The 25,310-nt window shown below is 41.4% G+C and overlaps 1 protein-coding gene across 1 annotated transcript in view; it reads right to left on the bottom strand.

The window, feature by feature from the left end:
* Positions 1 to 25,310, bottom strand: part of PRKAR2B (protein kinase cAMP-dependent type II regulatory subunit beta) — a 70,957-nt gene that overhangs the window by 28,175 nt on the left and 17,472 nt on the right. Inside the window, exon 2 of the mRNA XM_066633387.1 lies at positions 11,911 to 11,946. Coding sequence (XP_066489484.1) covers positions 11,911 to 11,946 — 36 coding nt within the window. The remainder of the gene's footprint in view (positions 1 to 11,910; positions 11,947 to 25,310) is intronic.

Here is a 25,310-nt window from a genome sequence, read left to right as displayed (position 1 = left end):
CGCTTGGAGGAAGAAGACCTGTTAACTGATAGACAGACAGAACTGTTGACTGACTGATGGGCGAGTGGACAGACTGACTGCTGAGGATTGCTGGAACAGGGATGGCCAGACACTGCTGGATAGTGGGGGAGCTGAGGGAGTGCTGCTGTATCCAGTACAACTCCCCTTCCTGTGCAGTGTTTCTTCTGGTGGAGTTGAGCTGCTGGAGAGCAAGAAGGAGGGACCCTGGGGCCCCATAGGCAAGCCACGTACTGGTTAGCTCCGGGGGGTCAATAGTAGTTTCATACACTGCTACAGCATGCTGGGGTTTGAGCCAGGGGAACGAATTAGCTTAGAGTGGGCATAAGTTCTCTACATGAAGCTTGGACCAGGAATCTGGCAAAACAACTCCCCTTCCTGTGCAGTGCTTCTCCTGGTGAAATTGAGTAGCTCCTCCATCCTGCCCACCCAGGATGGAGAAGTAAGTGCTGGTCCTGTTGCAAGGTCAAAAGCAAAGTTCAAAAGCAAACTCAGTAGGCAAGAGTGGTGATTGTCTGCAAGCTTTATTTCGTTGCCAGCAACAGGTTTCTCAGGGACTCCTGTCCAAAGTGAAGAGAGCCATGTGGGAACTCTCAGAGCTCTCAGAGAAAGTAATTTTCCAGTGTGAGCCTCCCACTTATATTTGATTCTGGCCCCTTTGTTTGAGGAGTCTTACACTTCTCATTGGCTGGTGTGTGACATCATAGATGGGGGCTTTCTCAGGATTGGCCACAAATAACTTTACAAGCATTTGATTGGTTGGTTTCAAATTACAAGTTCTAAAAAGGCGAAAACATACATTGAGACATACAGAATTTAAAGATTTCAACAACCACTAGGTGGCACTGTTTACTCATTTATTGGCCTTTGTTATGTCTTTGTTCTTATTTCTTGCTACTCTTTACTGGTTTGACCTTGGTAGAGCTACTAGTGCTATCTCTCTAACATTCCTTTCTGTCTGGTCCTATCAAACACTGTGGGCTTTCTGCCAGCCTCTGTTTAAACTAAGCCTTTTGGTCTTTCCTCTATTTCATGTGTGATTCTCTATATGTGACCTTTACTGTGATGTATAGTGGCATAAACAGGGCTTTTTTTGTAACCTGAACGGCGTTCCGGCACCTTTTTTTCCCCCCTTTCACTGAGGGAGGGATTCGAACCTCTAACCTCATGCTCCACCTTTTTATTTATTTTTTTTTGGCACACCCAGCTCTGACCAGTGCTCCACCTTTTTTTTTTAAACTGCAGGCTAGGGAAGGATTCGAACCTCTGACCTCCTGCTCCACAGCAAAGCACTCTCTCCATTGGGCTATATGAAAGCCTGTAGTCAAAGTGCTCAGAACTAATATATAAGGTCTTGAGCCCAGCTGGTGGCCATCAGCACATCAAGTATTAGTTCCAAACACTTTGAGTCTAAGAGTTCCTATGGCTCAATTGTTAAAGTGCTGGTCTGTGGAGCCAGAGGCTAGGGGTTCAAATCCCTATGAGGAAGAATTTTTTTTATTTTTTTTAGGAGGGGAGGTGCTCCATGGCTGCAAAATATAAAGGTTGGTTGCCAGTTGCCAAAAGGGGGGCCAGTTGAGGCTGCAAAACTCCTCAAAGTTCAGCTTAAAAATAAATGAATGAATGAATGAATGAATAAATAAATAAATAAAAGATTAACAAGTTGTGAGTTCCTGCACATTTCTTTCTTTCTTTTTTTTAACAAAAAAAAGCACTGGGCATAAACATATATTTAATACAAGACAAACTAACCTCTTGTTGTAAAAAAGATTTTAAGAGACCTTTCTCATTCATTTTAACTAAATCCAGCTCCTTCTGTCAGCTTAGAGGCTCAAACAGAGGCTCTTATGATGTTTTGGCTTAATTAGGGGACTTCCTTAGGAATGTTCCTGCTTATCTGTTCCTGTCTAGCTAGTTTCTGCAGGTGTCTGTATCTCTGTCAGAAAATGCTATTTTAATTAGCAGCAGATAAACTGTCCTTGCCAAGGCCTTTCTATCTAATGTTGCTAGTTTTCCTCATTAAAATGTTTGTTTCTAACCTGTGTATAACCATTAGTTTTCTCGCTTCTTGGTGCCAAGAGATATAACTCTTCCCAATTAATTGTTACAAGTGCATCCTGCTACCTGGCTACTCCCTGTTCGTTCTCTCGTAAATCTCTCTTTGAGTTGTCACTCCCTAGTTCCAATTAAAAGTGTCAGGCAGGACCTTGAGTCTAATGAGGAGATACAGAGTTAGGAATGCTTTTGCCTAAGATAAGAGTCTTATCTGTGAGGAGTAACTTTATACCACATTCCAGTGTCTCCCTGTTAGACTCTTTTAATTAACTTTTGCCAGACATCTGCCTTTCAAGGTTACATTTTCAGACTTGTGGCTTTAAGCCTTTTTAAATAGCTTTTTCACCTTTCTGTGTATTTTATGCTTTGATCAAACTATTCTAACAGCTAAAATTCACTTTAAACTACCATATATTGCTACTAACATTAATTTACACTCTTAAGCAACAACTATTAAAATATTGAAGAATGCATGCAAACATTGGCACTCCCTTTTTCATGAAGTGTTCATTTGTTTTGAACCTTATCTGATGCCTTGGCAGTTTGCCCAGAAACATTCCTTGAGACTAATTTAACAGCCAGCTTTCAATTTGCAGACAGGCTTCTTCAGACAAATTTAGTGCGTTTCATATGTTTTAAGCATCATTTTCTCATTAAGCTGCTAAACTAATGTGTTTGTGAGCATGCTAAACATATAAACACTTTTCCCTATTTCTTAAACATATAAACTAATAATTTGTTTTAAACTAATTTAGCTACAAACACCCATAACACAGCATAAACATTTGGTTCCATGGCCTTGTCTCATTCCCAGTTGGCGGCCCTGCTGCCACATGGAAGAAAACAAAGGTGCAACAGGTTTGAGTCTCCTTGCTGCCTCCCCCGCCTGGCTGCCTCTTTTGCTGCACATCTGTGCCTCTCCCCAGCTCCACCATCATGCAGATGAGCCAGAGGGGAAGGGCTAGAACAACACATAGGAACAAGCCTGGAAAACTGGGACTCCTTTCTGCCTTGCCTCCTTTCTGCCTTGCCTGAGTGACTGACCGTTTCACTGTGTGCACATAGACAATGGAGGACATTTAAGCCATTTTCCCAGACACCGAGTCATGAGGTTTAAAAGGAGGACATCTCTGGGAAAAAGAGGATATCTGGTCACTCTGCACATACACAACTATTCATTTTATTAATCTTCAGAATGCCCCCACAAGTTAAGTAGCCATGACCATTTCACCCCAAAATTTGAGGAGGAGGATCTGGCATTTCCAAAGCAAAACTTGCAAGTACATGCTCAGCTATGAATCCAAAGTAAACACTCTTGTCTAACAAGTCACAGAAAACATGATCCAGAATAGCATCTTGCAGACTCCTTGGAGTACTATCTGAGAGACACACAGCACTTGGGCTAAAGCAGAGCTACCAGTTATTCCACTTTAAAAGGCTGCAGCTTTGGCTCTCGGCTATTTTAGTGTCCCCAGGGGATATTACTTATTTGAGGTCAGTCTTGTAAATAGCACTAAGCAAACAACCAATGACACACCCCATACACATAAAAAGATATTTAAATACATTACTCTTTGGAAATACTGTTTGCATCCAACTGCTATAAAAATGAAAAACACAGGAAAATGTAAACATTAAAATTTATATTATCAACCAAAGAGAGGCACAACTGAGTGCAAATATATACATAGTGCCTTTAGCAGTCATGTTTCATGCAAGGTGAAATTTAGAAGGAACTACATCAATCAGTGTAATACAATAAGCCCTATACTGCAGAAGCAAGTGGAAATAAGATTAGAGTTAAGAAGCTAATCAAGATGGAAATAAATGGCTTTAATGTCACAGAAAAGATAATGTTATTCATACTGTAGCTCATCTTTTCAGTGGAATGAAAAATTAAGATAATTTCAATGCTCAATAAATATTGCATGAGATCACTCACATAATCAGAAGTTTCATTAGACTACAAATACAAGAACAGAAATCGAGTCAATAAGCATTTCATCATTTGTACAATATTAAATACAGATGGGGAAATTAGAAGGTATTCTAATGATTGTTCTTTATTCTGTATCATGTTAGTGATTCAGTAGGTTTCTTACTCTAAATGTGAAGCATCTGCTAATTTTCCATGTAGTGTATAACATACATATCAGTGTCTTGGTTTCTGTTTGATAAAACATATTTTAAAATATACTTAGTAGATTTTACTTAAAGTATACTTAGTACTTAAAGTATACTTAGTATTGCTTAGTATTTATGCAATACTTAAATATTGCTTGTCCAAAAACATGACTACCTAGTCTCACAACCCTTAACTCATAAGTAGAGGTGGGAGAACATGGTTTATTTTTTTTGAAGATTTTGATGTTTTTCAGAAGTTAGAAGTGCAGAAATCAGTGTTATGTGTTTTTATTCAAAATTCAAAATTGTTTTTAAAAGGTCCTAGATAGGTGATATAGGTGGTACAGTGTCAGTAGATGCATCCTCAGTCATTACCAATACAACCCCATTAAATAACACAGGCATACCCCGGTATCTGTGGATCCGGCTTCTACGGTTTCAGTTAATCTGTTATAATCACAAGGAGTACCACTGATATCGAAGGACAGGTTTGGCTCCCCAATCAGTAGGCCCAAAAGGAGGCTTGGCTACTTCAGCCATGAAGGAGGATCCCAGTATACATCTAACACATAGCTGTTTGGGAATGGCACTTTCAATCAAAGGCTACTGCAGCTTTTAGGCTGCTGAACTAGCACAGAAGCTGCTAGATCCAAAAATAAGGGCAAGGTCCAAAAATAAGGGAAAAAATGCAAAAAAATATGGGAAACTAGGGCATTCATCACATCCTTATATTGTAGCTGATGCTGAGAGGGAGTAGCATGCCTCAGGTCACCTGGTGAGTTCATGGCAGAGGTGAGATTCAAGTAAGGGCAGTTCTGATTTGCAGCTCAATCACTGAGCACCTATACTACACCAGCTCTCATTGATCAAGAGCAGGCAGCAACACTGCATATTTCTGCTTCCCTGTACAAGCTTTTTGAATAGAATGGGAGTTGTACAAAGGCACAGCTGATATGCTTTTTGAGGCTCCCATTCATTTCCACTGGAGATATTCCCAGTTTGACATGCTTATTTGTTATAAATATCTGGCACTGTAATTACGTTTACTTCGATGGAAGCAGTTTGACAATGAGAAAATTTGCTGCTGTTTTGCCAAGCCCTCATGTCAGGAGAAAATCTGCCTTCTCCAAAGATGGAGAATAGTTTGCTGTGAGAAGCAAGCACTTTTAGTTCATGCCACCAAAGCATGTATCATCTTCAGGTTCCTAAGGGATGAGTTCCATATGAAAGGCTGTTTGCATAATTTAAAGGTCTGCTTACGTCATCTTAAAGCATCCTTCCTTAAGCTGAACATCAACTGCTCCTTACTAATGTCTCTAGTATATCAGCAACACTTTGATTTAAATTCTTCATATTGTAAGATATGTTCTTTTCAAATCCTCTTATTTCTACTAATGGAAAAACAATTCCAGAAATAGTTTGATACTAAATTAGGACAGGGGCCAACATATCCGTCACATATCAAGTCAGACACTGGCCCCATCTATCCTGTACTATCCAGCAGTTCATCAAGAACCTTAGCAGAGGTCTTTTTCAGTTCTGTTATCCAAGATCCCTTTAACATGAGATGACAGGAACTGAATCTGGAACCTTCCACTTAAAATGCAACTGTTCTACTTCTGTATAGTCCAGCATTAACTACAACAGATGTACTTACAGGTAGTCTGGAGGAAAATAACTAAATTCTCTCATATGTCACAGGTTAGTGGTTAAACACATTCCTATGTCAATAGCTGATGCTCAAGATGGCCAGTAATTAACAAGTTCAGTGTCAATTGTTATGGGAGCACACAGTCTTGAAGTTTTACAAAGAAGCTTATTGGTCCGAGGTTAACAGAAAATGCAATTATACCAAGGCACACAAAAGTGCATGTAGTTATATAACTACTAGTACCTGAACAGTGGATTCAAACAACACATTGCTGAAATACACTTATAAACCAAATACTGATGAGGGAAAAATAGTAACCATTTTTGTCATGTTAGAAATGTTGGCTTCCATTTCATGTTTGTTTTGATTTTGAAGCTTTTCCTCAAAAGCTGCTGGTGCTCATCCTGTTTAATTAGGTTTCTAATTTTCCACTAGAAAAAAAAAAGTGAGAGAGAAAAGCCTCCTGCTGGACAGATTTCACTCTTCGCCATTAGAAAATGTGGAGAAAAACAAAAGGGATTTCTCCCTTCCTGCGTGGTTTAATACAAGGCAGATAAAAACCAAAGTACATCCAAAAACCTTTCTAGGCTTCACAGTTGACACAGAACTCAACAAACCAACCTGCTAATTGATCTTGACAAGTTCTCCCTTTGCAAAGGCACATGAACTGACTTGACTCACATGTAACTCATTTGAATTGCATCAGCTACTTCGAAAGGCAATTAGGTATCTAAGACAGAGATACCAAATGATTAAACTAGCATTTTTATGAGGAATTAATAGTAGGCAATAATTCAGTCTCAAATTTCACATTTGAACTAAAAATATCAATTTATACAAATTGATCTGATTAAATAAAAGCCTTTGCTGTTTATACTTATGCTGTGACACAACCTAGAGAACCTTAAAGGTAAAAACATTCGAAGACCAATCATACTGTAAGCAGGAGCAGACAGAACAGAGATGTCAAACATAAGGCCCACAGGCTAGATGTGGCTTGCAGAAGCTCTTTGGCTGGCCTGTGTGATAATTTGGCTCTCCCCACACCACCATCAGCTACTCTCAGCAGCTGATCTGCAAAGTGACGTGTTGGCAGAAGCAGGACTGCTGAAAGGGGAACACTGGGAGAGAACAACTTACATGAGGGCCACTCTTTCAACAGTGCTGCTTCTATCAACATATTACTTTGCAGAGCACCTCTTAGATGCGGAGGTGTGAAGTGACACCTTGGCAAAACTATTGCTGCTAAATCAGTGGCCCACATGATAATTAGGTTCTAGCACATCTTGAAAATATGACCAAGGTTTGCATATTTTCTCTTATGTCATTTGCAGCTAATGAGTTGCTACATGAGAAAACTGCTTATTTCTGGTCATCACCTGCTTAATGACATCACTCCCTTCCCTCAGCAGTTGCAATGAATACTATTTGGCCTGCTGTAGAAAATGAGTTTGCCCCTGAGGTAGAAGATCATGCTGGAGGTACTAATAGTAGCTCTGACAATAATGATCTAAACCAGTGGTTCCCAACATTTTTTCCACTTATGTATACCTTGGCAGCCTATCTCCATAAATTGTACCTCTTATAGTAGCCCTGAAAAACATTCTAATGCCGTTTTCCACCATTATTCAATTCTTTTTCAAGTACCCCTAAAGGTCCTAGCAAGTACGCTTGGGGGTACACATACTCCAGGTTGGGAACCACTGATCCAAAGTCAATCTTTAACTTTCTGCTTGCCTGCCCTTGCCCTCCTCCCCACCCAGGCCTTGGTGGTGTAACTTTTTTCCCTTGTGTCCTCCCTGACATTCAGGTTCAAATCCTGGCCCAGTTTCATATATTGAGCAGATTGCACAATGGAGTCTGTGTAAAAAGTACCCAAAATATAAAATTAGTGTATAAGCTGCCATTTTGCAACTGTCTCCAATTCATCAGCCACCATTTTGCAATATGTTCCACCTCTCTAAATTAATCTGCTATTTTGTACTGGAAGCTCCGAAGGCTATGGGAAATTTAAAAAGTAACTCGCAGAAGCCTAAAGTCTACCTGCCTCTGCTACAGAACACCCCAGAGAGGCGTATTCTTCTACTTTGGACTTGTGTGGCACATTTGTAAAATGTGTTGAGTCTAGAAAAAAGTACATAGGAAGGCCAATAGCTCTTCAGATTTGATGCTGCAATGGAAAAGGAGATGAAATCTGTGGGATTGAAACTGGAGGTTGGGAACAAGTGGGTGAAAATGCTGAGTGGAGAAGCCCAAATCCACACTCACATTCCAGATTAAGGCGAAATATGTCTCCTGCATTCCTTCCTGTGGTTCAGATGCCACAGTGGGTGGACTGAGCAATTTTAGGATAGGATATTTATTAAAAGCAGGTGCCAAGTTTTGATCATAGTATCATTTATCTAGAAATTTATTAAGTCTGACCTTTCAAATTAATGCATCAAGGTGTAAAATGTGGCAGCTCTCTTACAAAGTATTTAACTGTCCCTGTTCACAACAACACAGTGTCTCTTCCAGTAGCCAATCATTGGTGCCTCCCTCAAGTCTTATTTTTAAGAGTATAAATGCTTTTTGGTCCTGGAACTATTCTTTTCCTCTTTATTCTTATCAAAGATTTTGATAATAACTTTCCAAGAAAAAACTGCTATTATAGTAAGCAAGTACTATAACCACTAAATCCACACAGGACATATACACAGAGATGAAGGTGATACTGAGCGAAATTATTTTTAATTTTCTTCCCAATATTCTTGATTAGTTTTTATAGCTTTGATATACCTAATTTCTTTCCTAAGGCAGAATGCATTTTCCTAGTGCTGGTTGCAAGAAAAGTAGATTAAATGGAAATGTAATTACACAGTGTACTGAAATAATATCCCAGCAGCAACAATATGTTTACGTTTATACAGAGAGGTCATTTTTTTTCCGAAAGAAAGAAAGAAAGAATCTTTTTCAAGCATTTCAACATAATATGTGTAGAATGCTGCTATCACATCCAGTTTCTTCTCATAAAATTATAGATAAATTTAACTATCTAGAATTCTGAAAATGTGGGCTATTTTTAATTTTTTTTAGCAAAATTGAACTTTAAAAATATTTATTCTTTAGTCAGAACAGAACTTCATTGCTTAGAATTCCACCCCAACTGACACTCTATTACAAAGGAATAATTTATAATTTCATGGCTTATGAATTTAAAATATAGCCAATAAACCACGCATCTGAACCAAATGTGGTTACGAGGACGGTACCCAATCACCCTCCTAGTCACAAACAGGTCCATACCTCTGACCAACAGCTTTTTTGTGTGTGTGTACATGGAGCAAAAATTTTATCACTGAAATGAACCCAAGCCCTAGCAGGGTAATAGCATCATATAGTATGCTCAAAACTCTATGTCCAAACAAATAAAAAGTTGCTTTTTGAATAAGGCTATGTTCAAAGAGTATGTTCATTTTAAACAGCCACAGCCTAGTAGTAGCTTTTATTAGAACCAATCAAAAAAGGCACAGAATCTTTTCATCAGCCTGGATGTTAAGCAAAAATAGGAGAGAAATGGGATGGGGAAATGGTTGAACATGGTGTAAAACAGGCTCCCAAATCTGCTGTTTCTAAATTAAAGATGGTATAAGAGAAATGAAGTAGACTCATTTTGATTAGCCCACTAGGTGCTAGACAGGATCTCCATTTATTCTGGTCAGTTCTCTCTCAGAGCTAAGTAAATTACATAAATCCTTATATCAGGCACAGAACAAGGTAGACAGAGAGAGAGAGAGAAATAGTGGTAGGTTTTATATTGGTAAAGTTGGAGGTTAATTTGAGGTGATGCAGTAGGCAGAGAATCAAAAGAAGTCAGATTAGTAGACACAAGTAGTTAAATATATGTAATGCCCACCACCCAACCCTCATTCCATTTTCAGACAGTAGATGATTCTTTTCCTCCAATTTCAGGATCCTTTTCCTAGATAACTGAATGCTGTTTTCTCCAAAGCACAACAAAATTGTCAGTAGGGCAGGGAAGAAGAACGCTTCTTCATGCCCCAATCTCTTAACCATGATAATTGACTGGAAACATTAAGTCTGTACCAGTCTGTGGCATTTTTTGAACATGGCATCAAGCCACAACTAATCAGCAAACATCATTTATTCTACAAGGTTTTATTTCTGAAATTGATATTTGTACATGAAAATTCTGAGCCAGCCTTTGGAAAGAGCTAGACATTTGCAGGTGTATCACAGAGGACCTTGTGCTACATCATTTGCTATTAGGAAAAGATGGAGAATGTACACACCAGGTGGTGAAATTTCTTTATTTAATTTTGAGGAGGTAAGGACGATGTATTGGCTTGATTTATGGGGCTGTTTTAGGTTAGGTTTAAGTGTATTGTTTTATGTTTTTATGTTGATTTTTAAGCCAATAAAAGGTTCCTGAATCTGAATCAGAAGGCTGAAATACAATGTATCAGTGTTTATTTTTAATGCTTCCCTATCTGCATTTCCTCCCACTGAAGCCCAAACTAGCTTTCTTAATTCCCTGAATTTAGATCCCACTTTGGGAAAAGGTGGGGTTGGCAACAGTTGGTGAAAGGGGAGCACCCACGGTGAAAGATGAAGATTTGCAGTGGACAGAATTTGAGTGAAAATGTGCCATCACAGCTGCTATGGCCAATTATGACTACCGGTATGTGGAATAAAAAAATGTTAATAGTCACAGCATGATGGCTGCAATAGCTGCTAAATAATTAACAGCCCACATTATTGTCAGCAGGTGCTTCTGCAATTAACCTCTGGCTATTTAATTGGTAGATCTGCCAAGAAAAAGCAAGTCATTCTTAAACATGCCTCTAACACAAGGAAAAAAAAGAACACCCCAAAACAGTAGAAACATTACTGATGTTGTATCTGCTGCAACCTTAAAGCTCGTTTTAAAGGCAGAAACAGATAATCTGAGGTGAATCTGAAATCATACTTTTCTAAATGTAAAGATTTTTTACCACCTCTATGATGAAGTTTCTGTGCATAGGACCAAATCAACTGTATCGACATCTGCCCAATTTTAGGAGATACATGAATTTTAGAGTGTAGCTCTCAGTCCTTCATCCTTGGAAAACTGACAGTGTTGCTTTTATTCTAGTCAATTTCACCTCAGTTCCCATATATGTTCAAACTGGGTCCAATGTATGTATGAGGCAGTCTCCGCCTCATGCACATTCATTACAACATCCAAACTCTCTCAAGCATTATAATAAATATGCTTAGGGGCTGAGTCTGCCACTGCCATGTTACTCCCCCTACATTCATTATATTCCGCTTAAAAAGGGGTCGTGCTGTTGGCAGTAAAAGCTACCCATCAACACAGCTTGCTGGATCAAAGAAAGATATTTTACTAACTCTGTTGCAAAGAACTGTGCCATGTTGCTCTTGGCCTTCAATGTGCCTCACAAAATCTGAACTGTTACATCAAAACAGAATCCTTTACTATTTGAATTGCTAGAGAGAAAGTAACTATGGTGGGTTGCAGAAAATGCCTGGCTCAAAATTCACAGGGGAGGAGATTTAAATCTACTATTCGGTCTTTAGTCATATGAGACACCTTAAAGTTTCTGTTTCTGGCATGTATTTAAGAACATGATTTGAATGAACAGAAAGATTAAAGTCCATCCTTGTTTCTTGGTGTGCCTTCATATTCTGGCTTGGTTTGTACGTTTTCACTGTGCAAGAGGTGTGCGGCAAACAGTTCATAGTTCTCACGTGATTTTACATGCCTGTATTATAGTTCTCATGTGTATTATAAATAAGCTCAGTAAAATTCGTTCATATTAGTTCCATCTCTAATGTATTCATTTATGTAAATTTATTCAAATTTGAAATGTAAATTAATTTTTTCCCCAGCCCCTGACACAATGTCAGAGATGATGTGGCCCTCCTGCAAAAATGATTGCCCACCCCTGCCCTGGAGTAAGGATACCTTTAGATCCATCTGAATACTAACACACTAAAGTAAAAAAAATATATATTCAATAATCACAGCCAATAAAAATATGCAAATCCAGAAAACTGACCTGATGCCCGTCTAGTGAACCGGTTGATCACAGGAGCTAAGAAAAACGGGGGAAAAAAGATATTAGACCATTTTCAAAGCTTTATAAAAGAATATATAACATTTTGAATCTGTGAACCAAGTTCATAATGTTATCCTGAGAATAATAATAATAATAAACTTTATTTATATCCCGCCCTTCTCCCTAAAGGGACCCAGTTTTGCTTACACAAATTTCCCTCTAATTTTAGAATCATACATAGCAAACAAAATGTCTCAAGACACCACTTCTTACAAGAGACGGCAGCCGCTTAAATTCCTGATGGCCAGCACTCAAGTCAGATTCAGCATCACTCTCACAGAACCCCACTATGTCCTCTCCTCTCTCTTGGCTCCTTAACCATTTCCCAGCTTCCAAAGCTCCCTTGCTTGTTCTTTGTCTATGCAACGAGCACATGAATGATGTTATTTTCATACTTGGAACTGCATACACTTTAGCTTGGGCGTGCAATCAGCCATGTGCCTGCCAACACAGGCTGAGGGTTGAGAGAACACAAAGACCTCAGGGTAGGAAGAGTCCCATATTATCACGCTGGCCATGCTACTTCTTTAAGCTCCTCGAGGGCTGAAGCAAGGGCACAGACAGCTGCAACCACACTGCAGCATTCCCTTTGTGCATAGATGTTTCATTTCCAGGGACTGGAAGAAATGACCAGAGAGAGCAATTGCTTTGCAAAAACTAATCAGCAAAAACTGAAAATGCCCTTGTACTGAATGTAAAGGTATCTACATATCATTTCGCAAAATACACCAAGTCTGAGCAGTTAACAGGAATCAGGACAAATACAAAAAAAAAAGAGAAAGTCTTACCCTGCTCTTCATGCTAATGGTAGCTTCAAACAGCCAGTCACTTCTGGGCAACCCAAACATGGCTGAAATCCATGTCTACATAACCTCACAACCACTGAACCCCATCCCTGGCCTGCTCGTGTCTTATGAAGGGTTGCCGGCCCTGCTCCTGATTCCCTCCCTGGCATACTAAGGCTTGTCCTAGGACTCGGACTCCCTTCACCCCCTCAATCAGATTGAGGGCCAAATCCTAACAAACATTCCAGTGCTGATGCAGCCCCGAGGTAAGGGAGCAAACATTCTCTTACCTGGAGGAGGCCTCAGTGACTACTCTTCCATCACACATTTGTTGATATGCCTGCATTAGTGCTGGAAAGTTGTTTATGACTGAGCCCTAAGTCACTTTCTACAGCAAGTGGAAGGCCATTCGAATCAGGAAAAGATTAGAATGGGAAAATCTTATTTTAAACACCACCCAAGTCATCAAGTCTCAAGCCACAAAATATTATGAGCTTCAGTTCTCCAACTTTAAAATTATAAGGGATGGACCTGACTAGAAATTGTCATAATTCAACATCAAAGTTTTAAAAGCAAACTCCAGCATGCAGTTGTTGAATATGAATTAATATGAAAAATCTAACATTAGGATCAATAGGTGTAAAGGGAAGATGAGTGGGGTTGCCATTCCTAGTTACCCGCAGGGAGATTGTCTCCACATCCACTTCAGCTGCAAACACACAACAAAAGCTTTCTGTGCACTTCCAATCAACCACAACTCCAAACCACATTATCTCCCTCCAAACCAGGCAAGCCAGTGCACACTGGAAAAAGATGCCAACTAGCCCACCAAAGGGAAAAAAGATTTTTAACAGGGCCAGAAATCAGTACAGGTTGAACCTCATTATTCGTGTGGGTTCCCTTCCAAACACTCACATGGATGGCAAAAAAACACACTATAGCAAATCAATTTAAAAAACAAAGTTTCTTTGCTTTAATTTTTGATTTGATTTAAAACTCTGATTTAAAAACAGCTTTGCTGACCTTTGTGATGTAAGATAAGAGTCATTAAGCAGACAATCCATCAATCAATCCTCCTCCAAGCACTTACAAAGGGGCTTCACTCAGTCCCTCCCTTCACCAATGCAAAGAGATCGCCTTTCTTTCATGTGCTCAGGGGAAGGGAGGGGTCGCCTGGAGAGAGGAGGATTGATGGATTGTTAGCCTGTTGCCCTCTCTCTCTCTCTCTCTCTCTCTCTCTCATTAAGGAGGCTATTGTTAAAGGACTGTTCAGTTTTTTAAACTGATTTTAAAGGGATGCATTTTCCCCTTCTCCAGGGATCAGCACATTCCTTCTCATTTGCAGTGGCCATTCCTGTTGAGTCAAATCCATGTATAAAAATTCCATGTATAACAAGGCTGGACCTGTAGTGCTATCCACCTCTCCCTTACAACCCCCAAGGATTCCCTCCAAAGGGTTCCCTTTCAAACCCACAGAGTTAATGGAGTAGGATATGTGAAAAGTGCATACAGGCCCCACCTCTCTCCCCTTGCGCCTTCCAATTGAATAATATGGTTGAGTAGTTCAAGGACTGGCTTAGGCAAAAAGCTCTTTCCCCCCATTCAAGTAAACACGCAACAAACAAGATTAAAATAGATTTTATTTAAAAAGCAATAAAATTCATGTAACTAGTAAGGGGCAAACAATGGCCAGAATAGTAAGTACAGAGTTTATATGGGTAAGCATTTTCCTTCTAGCAATCAAATAAAAACACTAGCTAATTAAAGTATCACAAACATTCCAGATTCTGGATCAGAGTCCCAAACATGACAGCCAGTAATCACCAGTCAGCCCAACAGCATGCCCCCTTGCAGGTCCCAGAAAGGCAAACTATGATTCCAAGGTCCCATTTTTATAAGGCAATGGTATAATAAAAAGTCCTGCTTTCTGCTGAATTGTACCACCTACAACGTTCTTGGAGCAACATAGCCCTTGTTCAATGTCTATCTTTTAACATATGTCCCAAGTTCCCCCTAGTGCCTTCAGAGTTGTGCCTCTTCAAAATAACATAGAGGGGATTTTGCAGTTCCCAGAGACTTGCTTAAATCAGGAGATCAAAGGATGAACCTTCTGATAAGGGTAGCTCCACTAAGTAAATTTAGGCACTTATAAATTACACTAACCATACAGAGCTTTCCAGAAATAAAAGCACAAATGACTACACCAAAAGGTCTTATATAGCCCCTTATTCACCTACAATCCCATCATTTCAAAAAGCAGAGTAAATTAGCCCTTCAAGGAAATCAATAGTTCAAAGGCACCATGGCGTTATTTGACCACTAGGTGTTAAAAAGATGACTTTGTCCAAAAAAAATGTGTGCTGGAAACATAACTACATCAGCAAGTTATAAAACTACATTAAGAAAATAAGCCCTCTTGACAACAGGGACTTGGAAATAGCCAGCTCACTACAGAAAGGAATTGCCCCTATTTATAATGATATTTACACTACTCATAAGAACGTAAGATGAGTCTTGCTGGATCAGGCCAAAAGCCTATCTAGTTCTGTTTCTTGTATCTAATGGCCGACCAGATGCCTCTGGGAGCACACAACACAAGTGACATGTGTTACTCCATAAATCTGTTTAGTCCCCTTTATAGATAACTAGGCCAGGTTCCATCATCACATCCTGTGGCAAGGTGTTTCACAGATTAATTACTTGCTGGGAAAAAGATTGTTTCTTCAGTCTGCTCTAACTCTTCTGCCACTCAATTTTAATGGGTGTCCCCTGGTTCTTGTGTTGTACAAGAGGGAAAAGAGCTTCCCTCTATTCACTCTATCCACTCCCTGCATAATATATATGTCTCAATCAAGTGTCCTCCAGGCACCTTCTTTTTAGATGGACAAGCCGCAAATGCTATATAAGGGACGTGCCCCGGCGCACTAACCCTTTTGGTCACTCTCTTCTGCACCTTTTCCAGTTGCACTATATCCTTTTTGAGAGGTGGCCACCAGAACTGGACACAATATTCCAGATATGGCTTTACCATTTATTTGAGCAATGGCATAATAGTAGAAGCCATTTTATTCTCAATCTCTTTTCTTAATTATCCTGCACATGGAATTTGACTTCTTCATAACTGCTGAACACTGCATCAACACCTTCATTGTGCTGTTCACCAGTACCTCCAAATCTTTCTCCTAATTCTTCACATACAGCTCAGAATGAAATTATTATTTCTTGCCCCAATGAGCATCACTTTACTTTTACTTACATTGAAGCACACCTGCCATTTTGCCACCCAATCTTTCAGTTTGGATGGAGGGATCCTTCTTAATCTCTTCACAATCCATTATAGATTTCACTACCTGGAAAAGTCTAGTGTCATCCACACTTGGCCACATCACTGCTTATTCCCAACTCCTTGCTTTCCGGGTCTTTTAGTCTTTGGACTGGCTGGATCCTGTGCGTATTTGTGCTTGGCTGAGTAAGTCTCTTGTATTGCTTGCCTTTGGCCTTGGCTTGTAAACACATTCCCCCTTCCTTGGTTTTTTCTCTCTGTACTTACTCAGAATACTGCCAGCCTGCAGCTTTTTCTTTGTTCTCTCCCTGACCTACCAAAAGAGGAAAAGGGGAATGATTCCTCTTACGCCCTCAACCTTAGTTCCTCTTTTTGGATACCTGAGGCCAGCAGAGCCTACTCCTCAGGAAGTTTCCCCTATAGATAAACATCCTGAACTGTTCACACCTCTGTCACCAATTTCCTGGCTGTCAGACAATACCCTGCATGAAAGGAAAGCAACTGGACATCCAGTATTCTGCACTTTAGTCAGGTGATCAGTTAATTTTTTAAGTACAATTTTACTAATTAATTACTCTCACAACACTTGTTTATACCTAACAGAGTTGCAAATCTATATTGGGAAAAGGATGAGAAAAGAACATTTTAAACTATATAAGAAATTTTTGCTATCATAAAATAATATTTACTACCTATACTGATAAAATTTTACTATCAAATAGTAAATGTTTACTATCAGAGCCCTTTTTGAATCCCAATTCACAAAATACATCCCAGTTTTTCAGTTATAGTTGTCATAAAAGCAGATTGTTAAATTAAAAAGTATAACCAAGGCCAATAGCATGACTACCATATGATTTTAAAGCAAGAATAAGATTAATCAACACTATACAACTGTTGCAAAATTAGTATGTATAAATGACTGCCATACGCATTATTTCCTAATCATCTTCAAATCTACTCTGAAATTTCTAAGAAGTTACATATACAATAAAAAATTCCTTTCAACTGGAGTGTTCATCTTCTCTGCTTAACAGATTCCAGCCAATACATTTGCTGACAGTCTGTCTGAAAACAGAATGCACTGTGACAAACGGGAAATATTTTGGTCCACAGGGAGCTGCTTTCTGCCCTGCCTGTAAGAAACCATGATGGCTCCTTGCAGTACAAGACAAAGACAGGGATGGCCACAAGGGAATATGCATGAATATCAAACCATCTTTGCAGTCAGGGCTTGAGTTTCTAAACAAGGTCATTCCCAACATCATGAAAGATAAAAATTTTGTAACACTAACACAATATTAATCCAGAAGACCAGCAGCTTCCAACTAGTCGAACAATATCAGAAACAGTCCAGAAAAAGTAATCATATAGACAGACAAGCTTTAAATGGGAGTGGAGAGGAGAAATAAATCTGACATCTCAGAAGCAAGAAAATATAAAGTTGCTGATTGTTTGAGAAACCCGGTCAACAAATAGATTGTTTTTTTCCCCCTAATTCTTCTCCTTAACAGCTAGTTTCACAAGGAGAATATTATAAGAAGCAGAATCTTCTTCTTGATGAATCAGGGTGATGAATCAGGGCCCTTAAAGTGGAACACTGGCAAATTATATTGCTGCATCCACATCTCCCTCCATCCATTCTATCTCCTTTAGATAGCTTTTGGACACACCAACTGATAACTCTTTCGGAGGATGTATTCAACCTTGGTGCCTATAGTTGCTGACACCTCCGTTATAATTTGAGAGAAAATTATTTACTTCCTGGGGAAGGATTCTTAACAAGCAGCATGCAAGGAAGGGAGCACAAGGAAGCTCAGCCTCACACAGCATTAAGAATCATGTAAGACTACTGGATGGTACAGGGGTTGGTGCTGGCTGCAAGTATTTTGCTAGCTCTTTTGTGACATTTGAAGGGATATGAACAGTACTTCTACAGGCTGTGCCTAAATTGGTGTCCCTAAATATCTTATAGCCCAATCCCATTGGCCTTTTATGCCAGCAGGATGAGTATCCTTCTGGCATAAAAAACCCTGCAATGACACCTAGGACCATCTGCCACTGCCACAAGGCAACCGCAGTAGCAGATCCCCCCACCAAGCACCCCAGACAGTATCAGGGCAGGGAGGGGCAGGAATTAGGGATATGTCAAGGGCAGGAAGGGGTGGGCCTGGCAGCAGAAACTTTACTTACCTCCTGCAGGCTGTCCAATCACCACCAAACCCCCAATAGCATGCATTGCATGCTCCATGCTATAATGTGGCAGGGAATAGGATTGAACTGTTACTACCCCAAGCACTGCTTGGATTGTTTTGCAGTTTGGCCAGCCCTGGTCCAATGCATAGGACTAATTTCATATGAAATAATTAAGATGCTTGCCTGAATATCAATTTACATTACTGAATTAAGCACTTTGTATTTAACTCACTAGTTTGCACTATCCATATGTTAACCACCTAATTTTTAACAAAGCACAAACTGTCTTGCTTCAGTTTTTAAGTTTTCAACATTTGACACTATACTTCACCCACAATGCAGTTCAATTTAGTGCTGATCCAACCCTGATCACCCAAATTTTTCATCTATTTGGTGCCTAAACATGAAGTGGCTTTTTCTCCTTGGGGTGATTTCACTGGAGAGATGGGAACATAAGAAGCACATGAAGTTGTCAAAATTGTGGTGCTTATTTTGGTTTTCCCCAAATGCTCCAAGGGGGATTAAAAGGTTTGAGAAAAACAAAAAAGCCACCACAAGTCAAACAAAACACCACCAAGGGATGCAAAAATAGCGAGTTAGGATGGGAGTAATTTTCTCAAAACGTTTCTCCTTCCCCCTCAAAAGGTGAAAATTAGCAAAAATGCAGGAAAGAACTGTGCCAACAGGTTGTCTGTTGCATCCCGCAGTGGCGGGGCAATCATGGAGGGGGGCAATCATGGAGGCCTTCTCAAGATAAGGCACTGTTTGTTCCCCTACCTTGGGACTGCGTCAGCACTGGAAAGCTCGGTAGAATTGGGCTCCAACACTAGTTCAATTCTGAACTCATCTTTCCCTCTTTGCTCTTTAATAGCAAGTTCCAAATTCATAAGCATATACAGCAGTGTTTCTCAAACTGTGGGTCGGGACCCTCTAGGGGGGTCGCGAGCCAATTTCAGGTGGGTCCCCATTCATTTCAATTTTTTATTTTTAATATATTAGACTGGATGCTACCATGGTATGTGACTGTATTTGGGGAAATGTTACAGACCCGTACTTTTAACAAGCTACTATGTATATTCTTTTAACAATGATACAATGATAAAAATGATAATAAATAGGACTCCTGGGTAAGTGTGGGTAAGATTGCAACCTAGGAATCTTAAAAATTTCCCTGCTTGATGATGTCACTTCTGGTGGGTCTTGACAGATTCTCATTCTAAAAAGTAGGTCCTGGTGCTAAATGTATGAGAACCACTGATATACAGTATACAGCTATACAGGTCCAGCCTTGTTTTACATGGATTTGACTCAATACAAATGGCCCCTGCAAATGAGAAGGAATGTGCTGATCCCTGGAGAAGGGGAAAAATGCACCCCTTTAAAATCACAGTTTAAAAAACTGCTTTTTACTGTTGCAGAGAGACAGTCATACAAGTAATTACAGGTATAACCTAAGTATCCACAGATTTTTCTATCTCAAAGCTGATGAGAAGGGCCCTTTAAATTAAAGGAAAGACATTTAATGCCAGAGAGGGCTGCTGGCTGACAATCTATTGATCATTCTCTGTGCAGGCTTCACTCCTCCCTTCCCCCTTAGTGAAAGAAGGCCAAATGGCAGCGATTATCACCTCCATTCTTTCCCCTCTCATTGATTGCTGCCTCCTAGTAAAGCTCCTGGAGAGAAACTGACTCTGTGTACATTACAAAGGACAGCAAGGCTGTTTTTAAATCACAGGAGGAAAGGTTGTACAGGTGTACATTATTCGTGTGGGTTCCATTCCAAGCACTCACATGGATGGCGAAAAACTATACTTTGCACTATAGCAAATCAATTAAAAAAACAAAGTCTCTTTCCTCCTATGATTTAAAAACAGCCTTGCTGACCTTTGTGATGTAAGATAAGAGTTATTAAGAAGATAATCCATCTATCAGCCCTCCTTCAAGCCCTTACAAAGGGGCTTCACTCAGCCCCTCCCTTCACCAATGCAAAGTGATCACCTTTCTTTCATGTGCTCAGAGGGAAGGGAGGGGTCGCCTGGAGAGAGGAGGATTGATGGATTGTAAGCCAGCTGCCCTCTCTCTCTCATTAAGGATACACAAGAAAAGTTTCCCTCAAAATTCAGTAAAAGGCATCAGCTCTTGAGTATACTGTATTTAGTTTCACCTCATTCCCTGATAATAGGGAACAATCAACAGAGCTATATTTGCATAATCCAAGAAAAAGGAGACTTGTCTTGGCTCCCAAGTGGAGCCACTTCTAGCAGACTGGGTGCCTTTCCCACTAGCATGTTTACTCACAAGGAAGTCCATCAGCCTTTTTTGAAGACTATCAGTAATGGTGCCTTTCCCAAGTAGTGAAGCAAACACTTCTTAGTAGTGTCAGTCTAAAGCAGTGGTTCTCAAACTTTTAGGGAGCTTTACTCCCTAAGTAAGTCTTTGCGGGAGAGAGGCAAGAGCAGTGACGCTATCTCCAGGATTGCGTTGCTAAGGGGGGATGAGGGGGAGTGCTTTCACTTATTATTACTCACTGTGGGCTGCTGCAGGCTCCAGGAGGTGCAGGGAGCCCTGTGCAGCCCTCTGCAGGGCTTCCCAAGGCTTAGAATCTTCAAACAATGCAATCACAAAGTACTTCTGGTTTTGAGAGGGCTGTGCAGGGCTCCCCACACCTCCTGAAGCCTGCAGCAGCCCGTAGTGACTGAAAGTAAGTGAAAGCACTCCCCCTTGTCCCCCCCCCCTTACTGGCATGATCCTGGGGATCGTGTCACTGCCCTCACCCCTTCCCCCACCCCTTAAAGGGACCAGGGGTCTTTACATGAATTGGTGACCCACCAGTTTGAGAACCACTGATTTAATGCATGCATGAAGGGCAGAAGGAAAAAAGAACTGGTTGGAGGTTAATAGATAAAATGACACAGAAAGCTGTAAAGGAGGAGCAGCCAAGGGGAATAGCAGGATGAGAGGGAATGAGGTAAGAGCATAGGATGGTGTATTTAAGGGGTGGACTAACTTCACTTGTGTGGTTTTTCACTAGAGTCACCATGGCCCACCAATGCATTTAAAATTTTTAACACAAGATTTTATATTCAACACCTCATTGTAGTTAAGTGTGTAAAGTGATTCCCAAGTAAGTACTCTTGCTGAAGAATAAGATCTGGCCTCTGGATCTAACTAGATACAATTAGTCCAGTTTTCTTTGCAAGAATCCCAACAACTAGTAGCAGTTGGTCCATTGCACAATGGTCAGTGGCCTTTGTACTGCCTGCTGCTGGTGTTTTGCATAGACATGCGAACTTTCAAAGAAATTTCACATGCCTCTATTTAACAGATACGAACACAGGGGAAAGAAATTACAGATCTATTTTATGAAGGGCACAGTCCTGACAAATTTTCCAGCACTGAGGTACAGGCAATGTGAATCCAAGGTAAGGGAACACACACTTATCTTGAGGAGGCCTCCGTGACTGCCCCTCAACTGCATGATGTAGCACATGCCCAATGGCACGGCTATGCCAGTGCTGGAAAGTTGGTTGTGTCCAAAGTTACTTTACTGGTGATTAAAAGGTCTTGTTTGCCTTCTGTACGAAGAAATTGAGCTACTCCACCTTCCTCCTACTCACAAACATAATGCACAAACATTCTAATACATTATACATATTACCTAGAAGTGTTTACTAATATAACAGTCTTCCTTTTAGAAGACACACAGCCCAGTCCTATCCAGGCACTTCCACTGTTGCAAGATGGCCACCAGCAGAGCATACAGTGCTCTGAAGGTGGCAATTTTTGGCGTGCTCCTGCAAGAGGAACCTGCCTCACCCACCAAGGAAGGTAAGGCAGTGGTGGGGGCAGCGTGTGGAAGGCTGCAGAAGGGGGTGGATCCAGCAGAGATGGCACACACTGGATCCTATTCCATTTTATAAACCTTCCCACACCTTTTGTCTCCTTGGACCTGTGCCTGCTATAGAACTGGCACAAGTCTGAGGAGACGCATTGTGGAGTGGGAGGCTTACAGAGGGGTAAGGGGAATAATTCCTCTTTCCCCTCCAAAGCCTCCCAAATTCTTAACTGGATACACCATACTAGTTTTCAGTGCAGCTACATTGGTGGGGAGGGGGGAAGGATAGGATTGGACTCTCAATATGGCTTACTTGGGACTCTCACTACTATGACTGGCTTAGGTTCAGTCCTACTTGCCTTCAACCATGCTACAGCACTGGATGACTCCACAATAGAAATTGAGTTTTAGAATATCTCTCAGGTTCTTCTTACAAAAACCCAATGCGTTACATCACTATGATCCCATTTCTAAAATGGGGAGAGAGCTGAAGTTGAAATGTTGGTTGTCTAGGGCAGTGGTTCTCAAACTTTTTAGCACCAGGATCCACCTGTTAGAATGATGACCTGTCAGGACCCACCAGAAGTGATGTCATGGCAGGAAGTGACATCATCAATTTAGGGCCCAATCCTGTGCTTGGCAGCACGGCTCTGTAAGGCATGTTTGCCAGTCTTACCGCCGGGCTCCCACCAGTGCTAGCCCAGTGCCAGCTGGTGCTGGGCTAGTGTGGGGCGGTAGCCCAGCTTCCGCGGCTTGGTGGTCTCCTGGACTGCCGAGCTGCGGAACGGTAGGCAGGGACAGGGAGGAGGCGTTCCGGGGAGGGGGGGCCAGCAGGGGGCAGTGAGAGGGCGGGGAGGAGGCGTCATGGGGAGGTGTGACACAGGGAGGGGGCAGGCTGGAGGTGTGCCTGGGGGAGGGATGGGAGGTGGGTTCACAGAGCTCCGCACCGCAGGATCCATGACACTCACATAGGGCTACGCACCCTACACGAGTGCCTTTACCTTACTGCCGACCTTTTGGTCAGAGGTAAAGTGAGTAGCCCCACTGCGGGGCTGCTTACCTTACCCAGGAAAAGGGGACGAAAGTCCCAAGGCACCTCCTGCGGTAGCTCAGGAGGTGCAGGATCCAGTGGCAGCCCTTCTCTGTGCCTCCGAGCCTGGGTGCCCCAGGCAGCTCAGGATTGGGCTGCTCGTCTTCAAACCTAAGCTGCAATCACCCAAAGGTCCCATTACACAGCATGCTTGTGCTGTTATTTTGCATAGGTTGCATTCAAATGTTCCAGCTCAGAACTCAAAGCAGAATGGAGACTTGGATCCTTCTCCAACCACACAGTCCTCCCCTCTTTCCAGCATCCCACCCATTCAGGGCAAAGCACATTGCCCCTCTCCCACTGAGAACCTGCCCTGCTCTGCCCAGCAGCTCTGTATCCTGTATTTTTAGCTCTGTATTATCAATGGTGGCTGAGCTAGGTGCTTCGGGACCCACCTGAAATTGTCTTGCAAACCACCAGGTGGGTCACGACCCACAGTTTGAGAAACACTGGTCTAAGTTCATCCAAATGAATCTAACACAGTCATACCAATCTAAGTGTGCTCTAAGGTGAAAGAGGGAAGAAGGTCACTTTGAAGATACTGGTAGCTCTGACAGTGACGTAAAGTCACTTCCAAGCCTTCTGCCCACTCTGCTACAGTGGTCTGAATGTTTTTCTTGTCCCTCAAAAGTCTCAAATCTGCCCACCAAGGCCTAGGTGAACTTTCTGTGCAAGTGGGCTTCGTCAGCTTTAGAAAAGAGCTAATTTGCAAATACATTCCTTCACACATGCAGATTTGCTGCTCTAGTAGTGTTGCTGGGAGTGGTAGCAACCCAGGATGAAAGCCTGACAACCAGAAATGTGGTGGTACAAGATGACATCATCATGTCAGTTTCAGGTTGCCCAGCTTTTGCTGCTGGAAAGGAAATTGACCAGCAAATTGCATGTCTTATTTCTGACTGTTGCATGGGTCCATCTCACCTCCTAGCCGCCTGCTTCCCCCCCCCCTCCGGAGTTCTAAAAGGGAGTATGGAGGATGTTTGCATTAATGGATGCTGGAAACCAGCCATTTACAATGCTAGGCGGGCTTTTCGTGTCAGGTACAGGCATACCCCCATGTTCATGGATCCGGTATCCAGGCTTTCAGTTATCTGCTGATCCAGATTCACACACCCCTGTGGAGCTCCATCACCCTCCATACTGAACTGTACTAAATTACTTCTGTACCTAAATGTACTGTTCAAATGTACTGTACTGTACCTAAATGTACTGTACCTATACTTATCAGAAAGGCCTACCGCGTTTCCAAACACTTCCTCCTCCATTTTGTGTACTTGTTCAATCCTGCCCATTTCCAGTTCGTCTTTAATTGCCCTTCCCCCCAACCCCTATCATCTGCGTCCAGGTTCAGCAGCAATCCTTTGACACCTCACTGTTGGAGGGCAGAGAAGCTGGCCATGGTGTGCCAGGTGAGTGTGTGTATTGTCTCTGGTTTTCCTGCCTACTGCTCTTTGGCCAGGCCACAGCATGTCTCAGGCTAGCATGGCCAGTAACATAGCTGGCACCACTTAGCAGCCTACTGTGGCTGGTAACCAGTGTGGACCACCTACCCCCCCTCCCCCATTGCTACACACTGGCCTGCTCCACTGAAGCAAACACGGAAGCCCATATGGATGGAGAGTTCAGGATGCACACTGGAGAATCTGAATTCATTAAACATTCAGAGATGAATGAGTTATAACAACAGTGACAGCAGAGAGATTGTCCAAGAGAGGATTGTGGAAACTTCACAGCTCACAAACTGTACAGGCTACAGTTTCAAGACATTAGAGCTGAACCTGTGTTGTGATTTTTCTTGGGTTCTGTACCTTACTTATGAACATGCTCAAGTGCAAGAGAAACATGAATACAATTGAGATCTGAGTAGTTGACAATTGAGAATTGAGTAGTGCAAGAATTTCTACTTAACAGAATTCATAACTGTATTTTTCAGGCACATGTACACTCACCCTTTCAGAGAGAATGTGCTCAGCTATTGTTTCGTTGCTAGGGAGACTGACTTGCGTCATCAAAAGTATTCTGTACCTATGAATATGTCATGTTTTTCTTAAGGTCTGTGCACCCAAGCAGCATTTAAATGAAAAGGGTCAGTTTTTCAAAATTTTGTACATTCAGCATCTCATACTGAAGACAACAGGGTAATGCTTGACT

This window comes from Tiliqua scincoides, chromosome 7, assembly GCF_035046505.1.
Source record: "Tiliqua scincoides isolate rTilSci1 chromosome 7, rTilSci1.hap2, whole genome shotgun sequence".
In the NCBI taxonomy this organism is placed as follows: domain Eukaryota; kingdom Metazoa; phylum Chordata; class Lepidosauria; order Squamata; family Scincidae; genus Tiliqua; species Tiliqua scincoides.
Note: the sequence above shows the minus strand (reverse complement) of the source record. Positions and strands in the feature narration are given on the sequence as shown.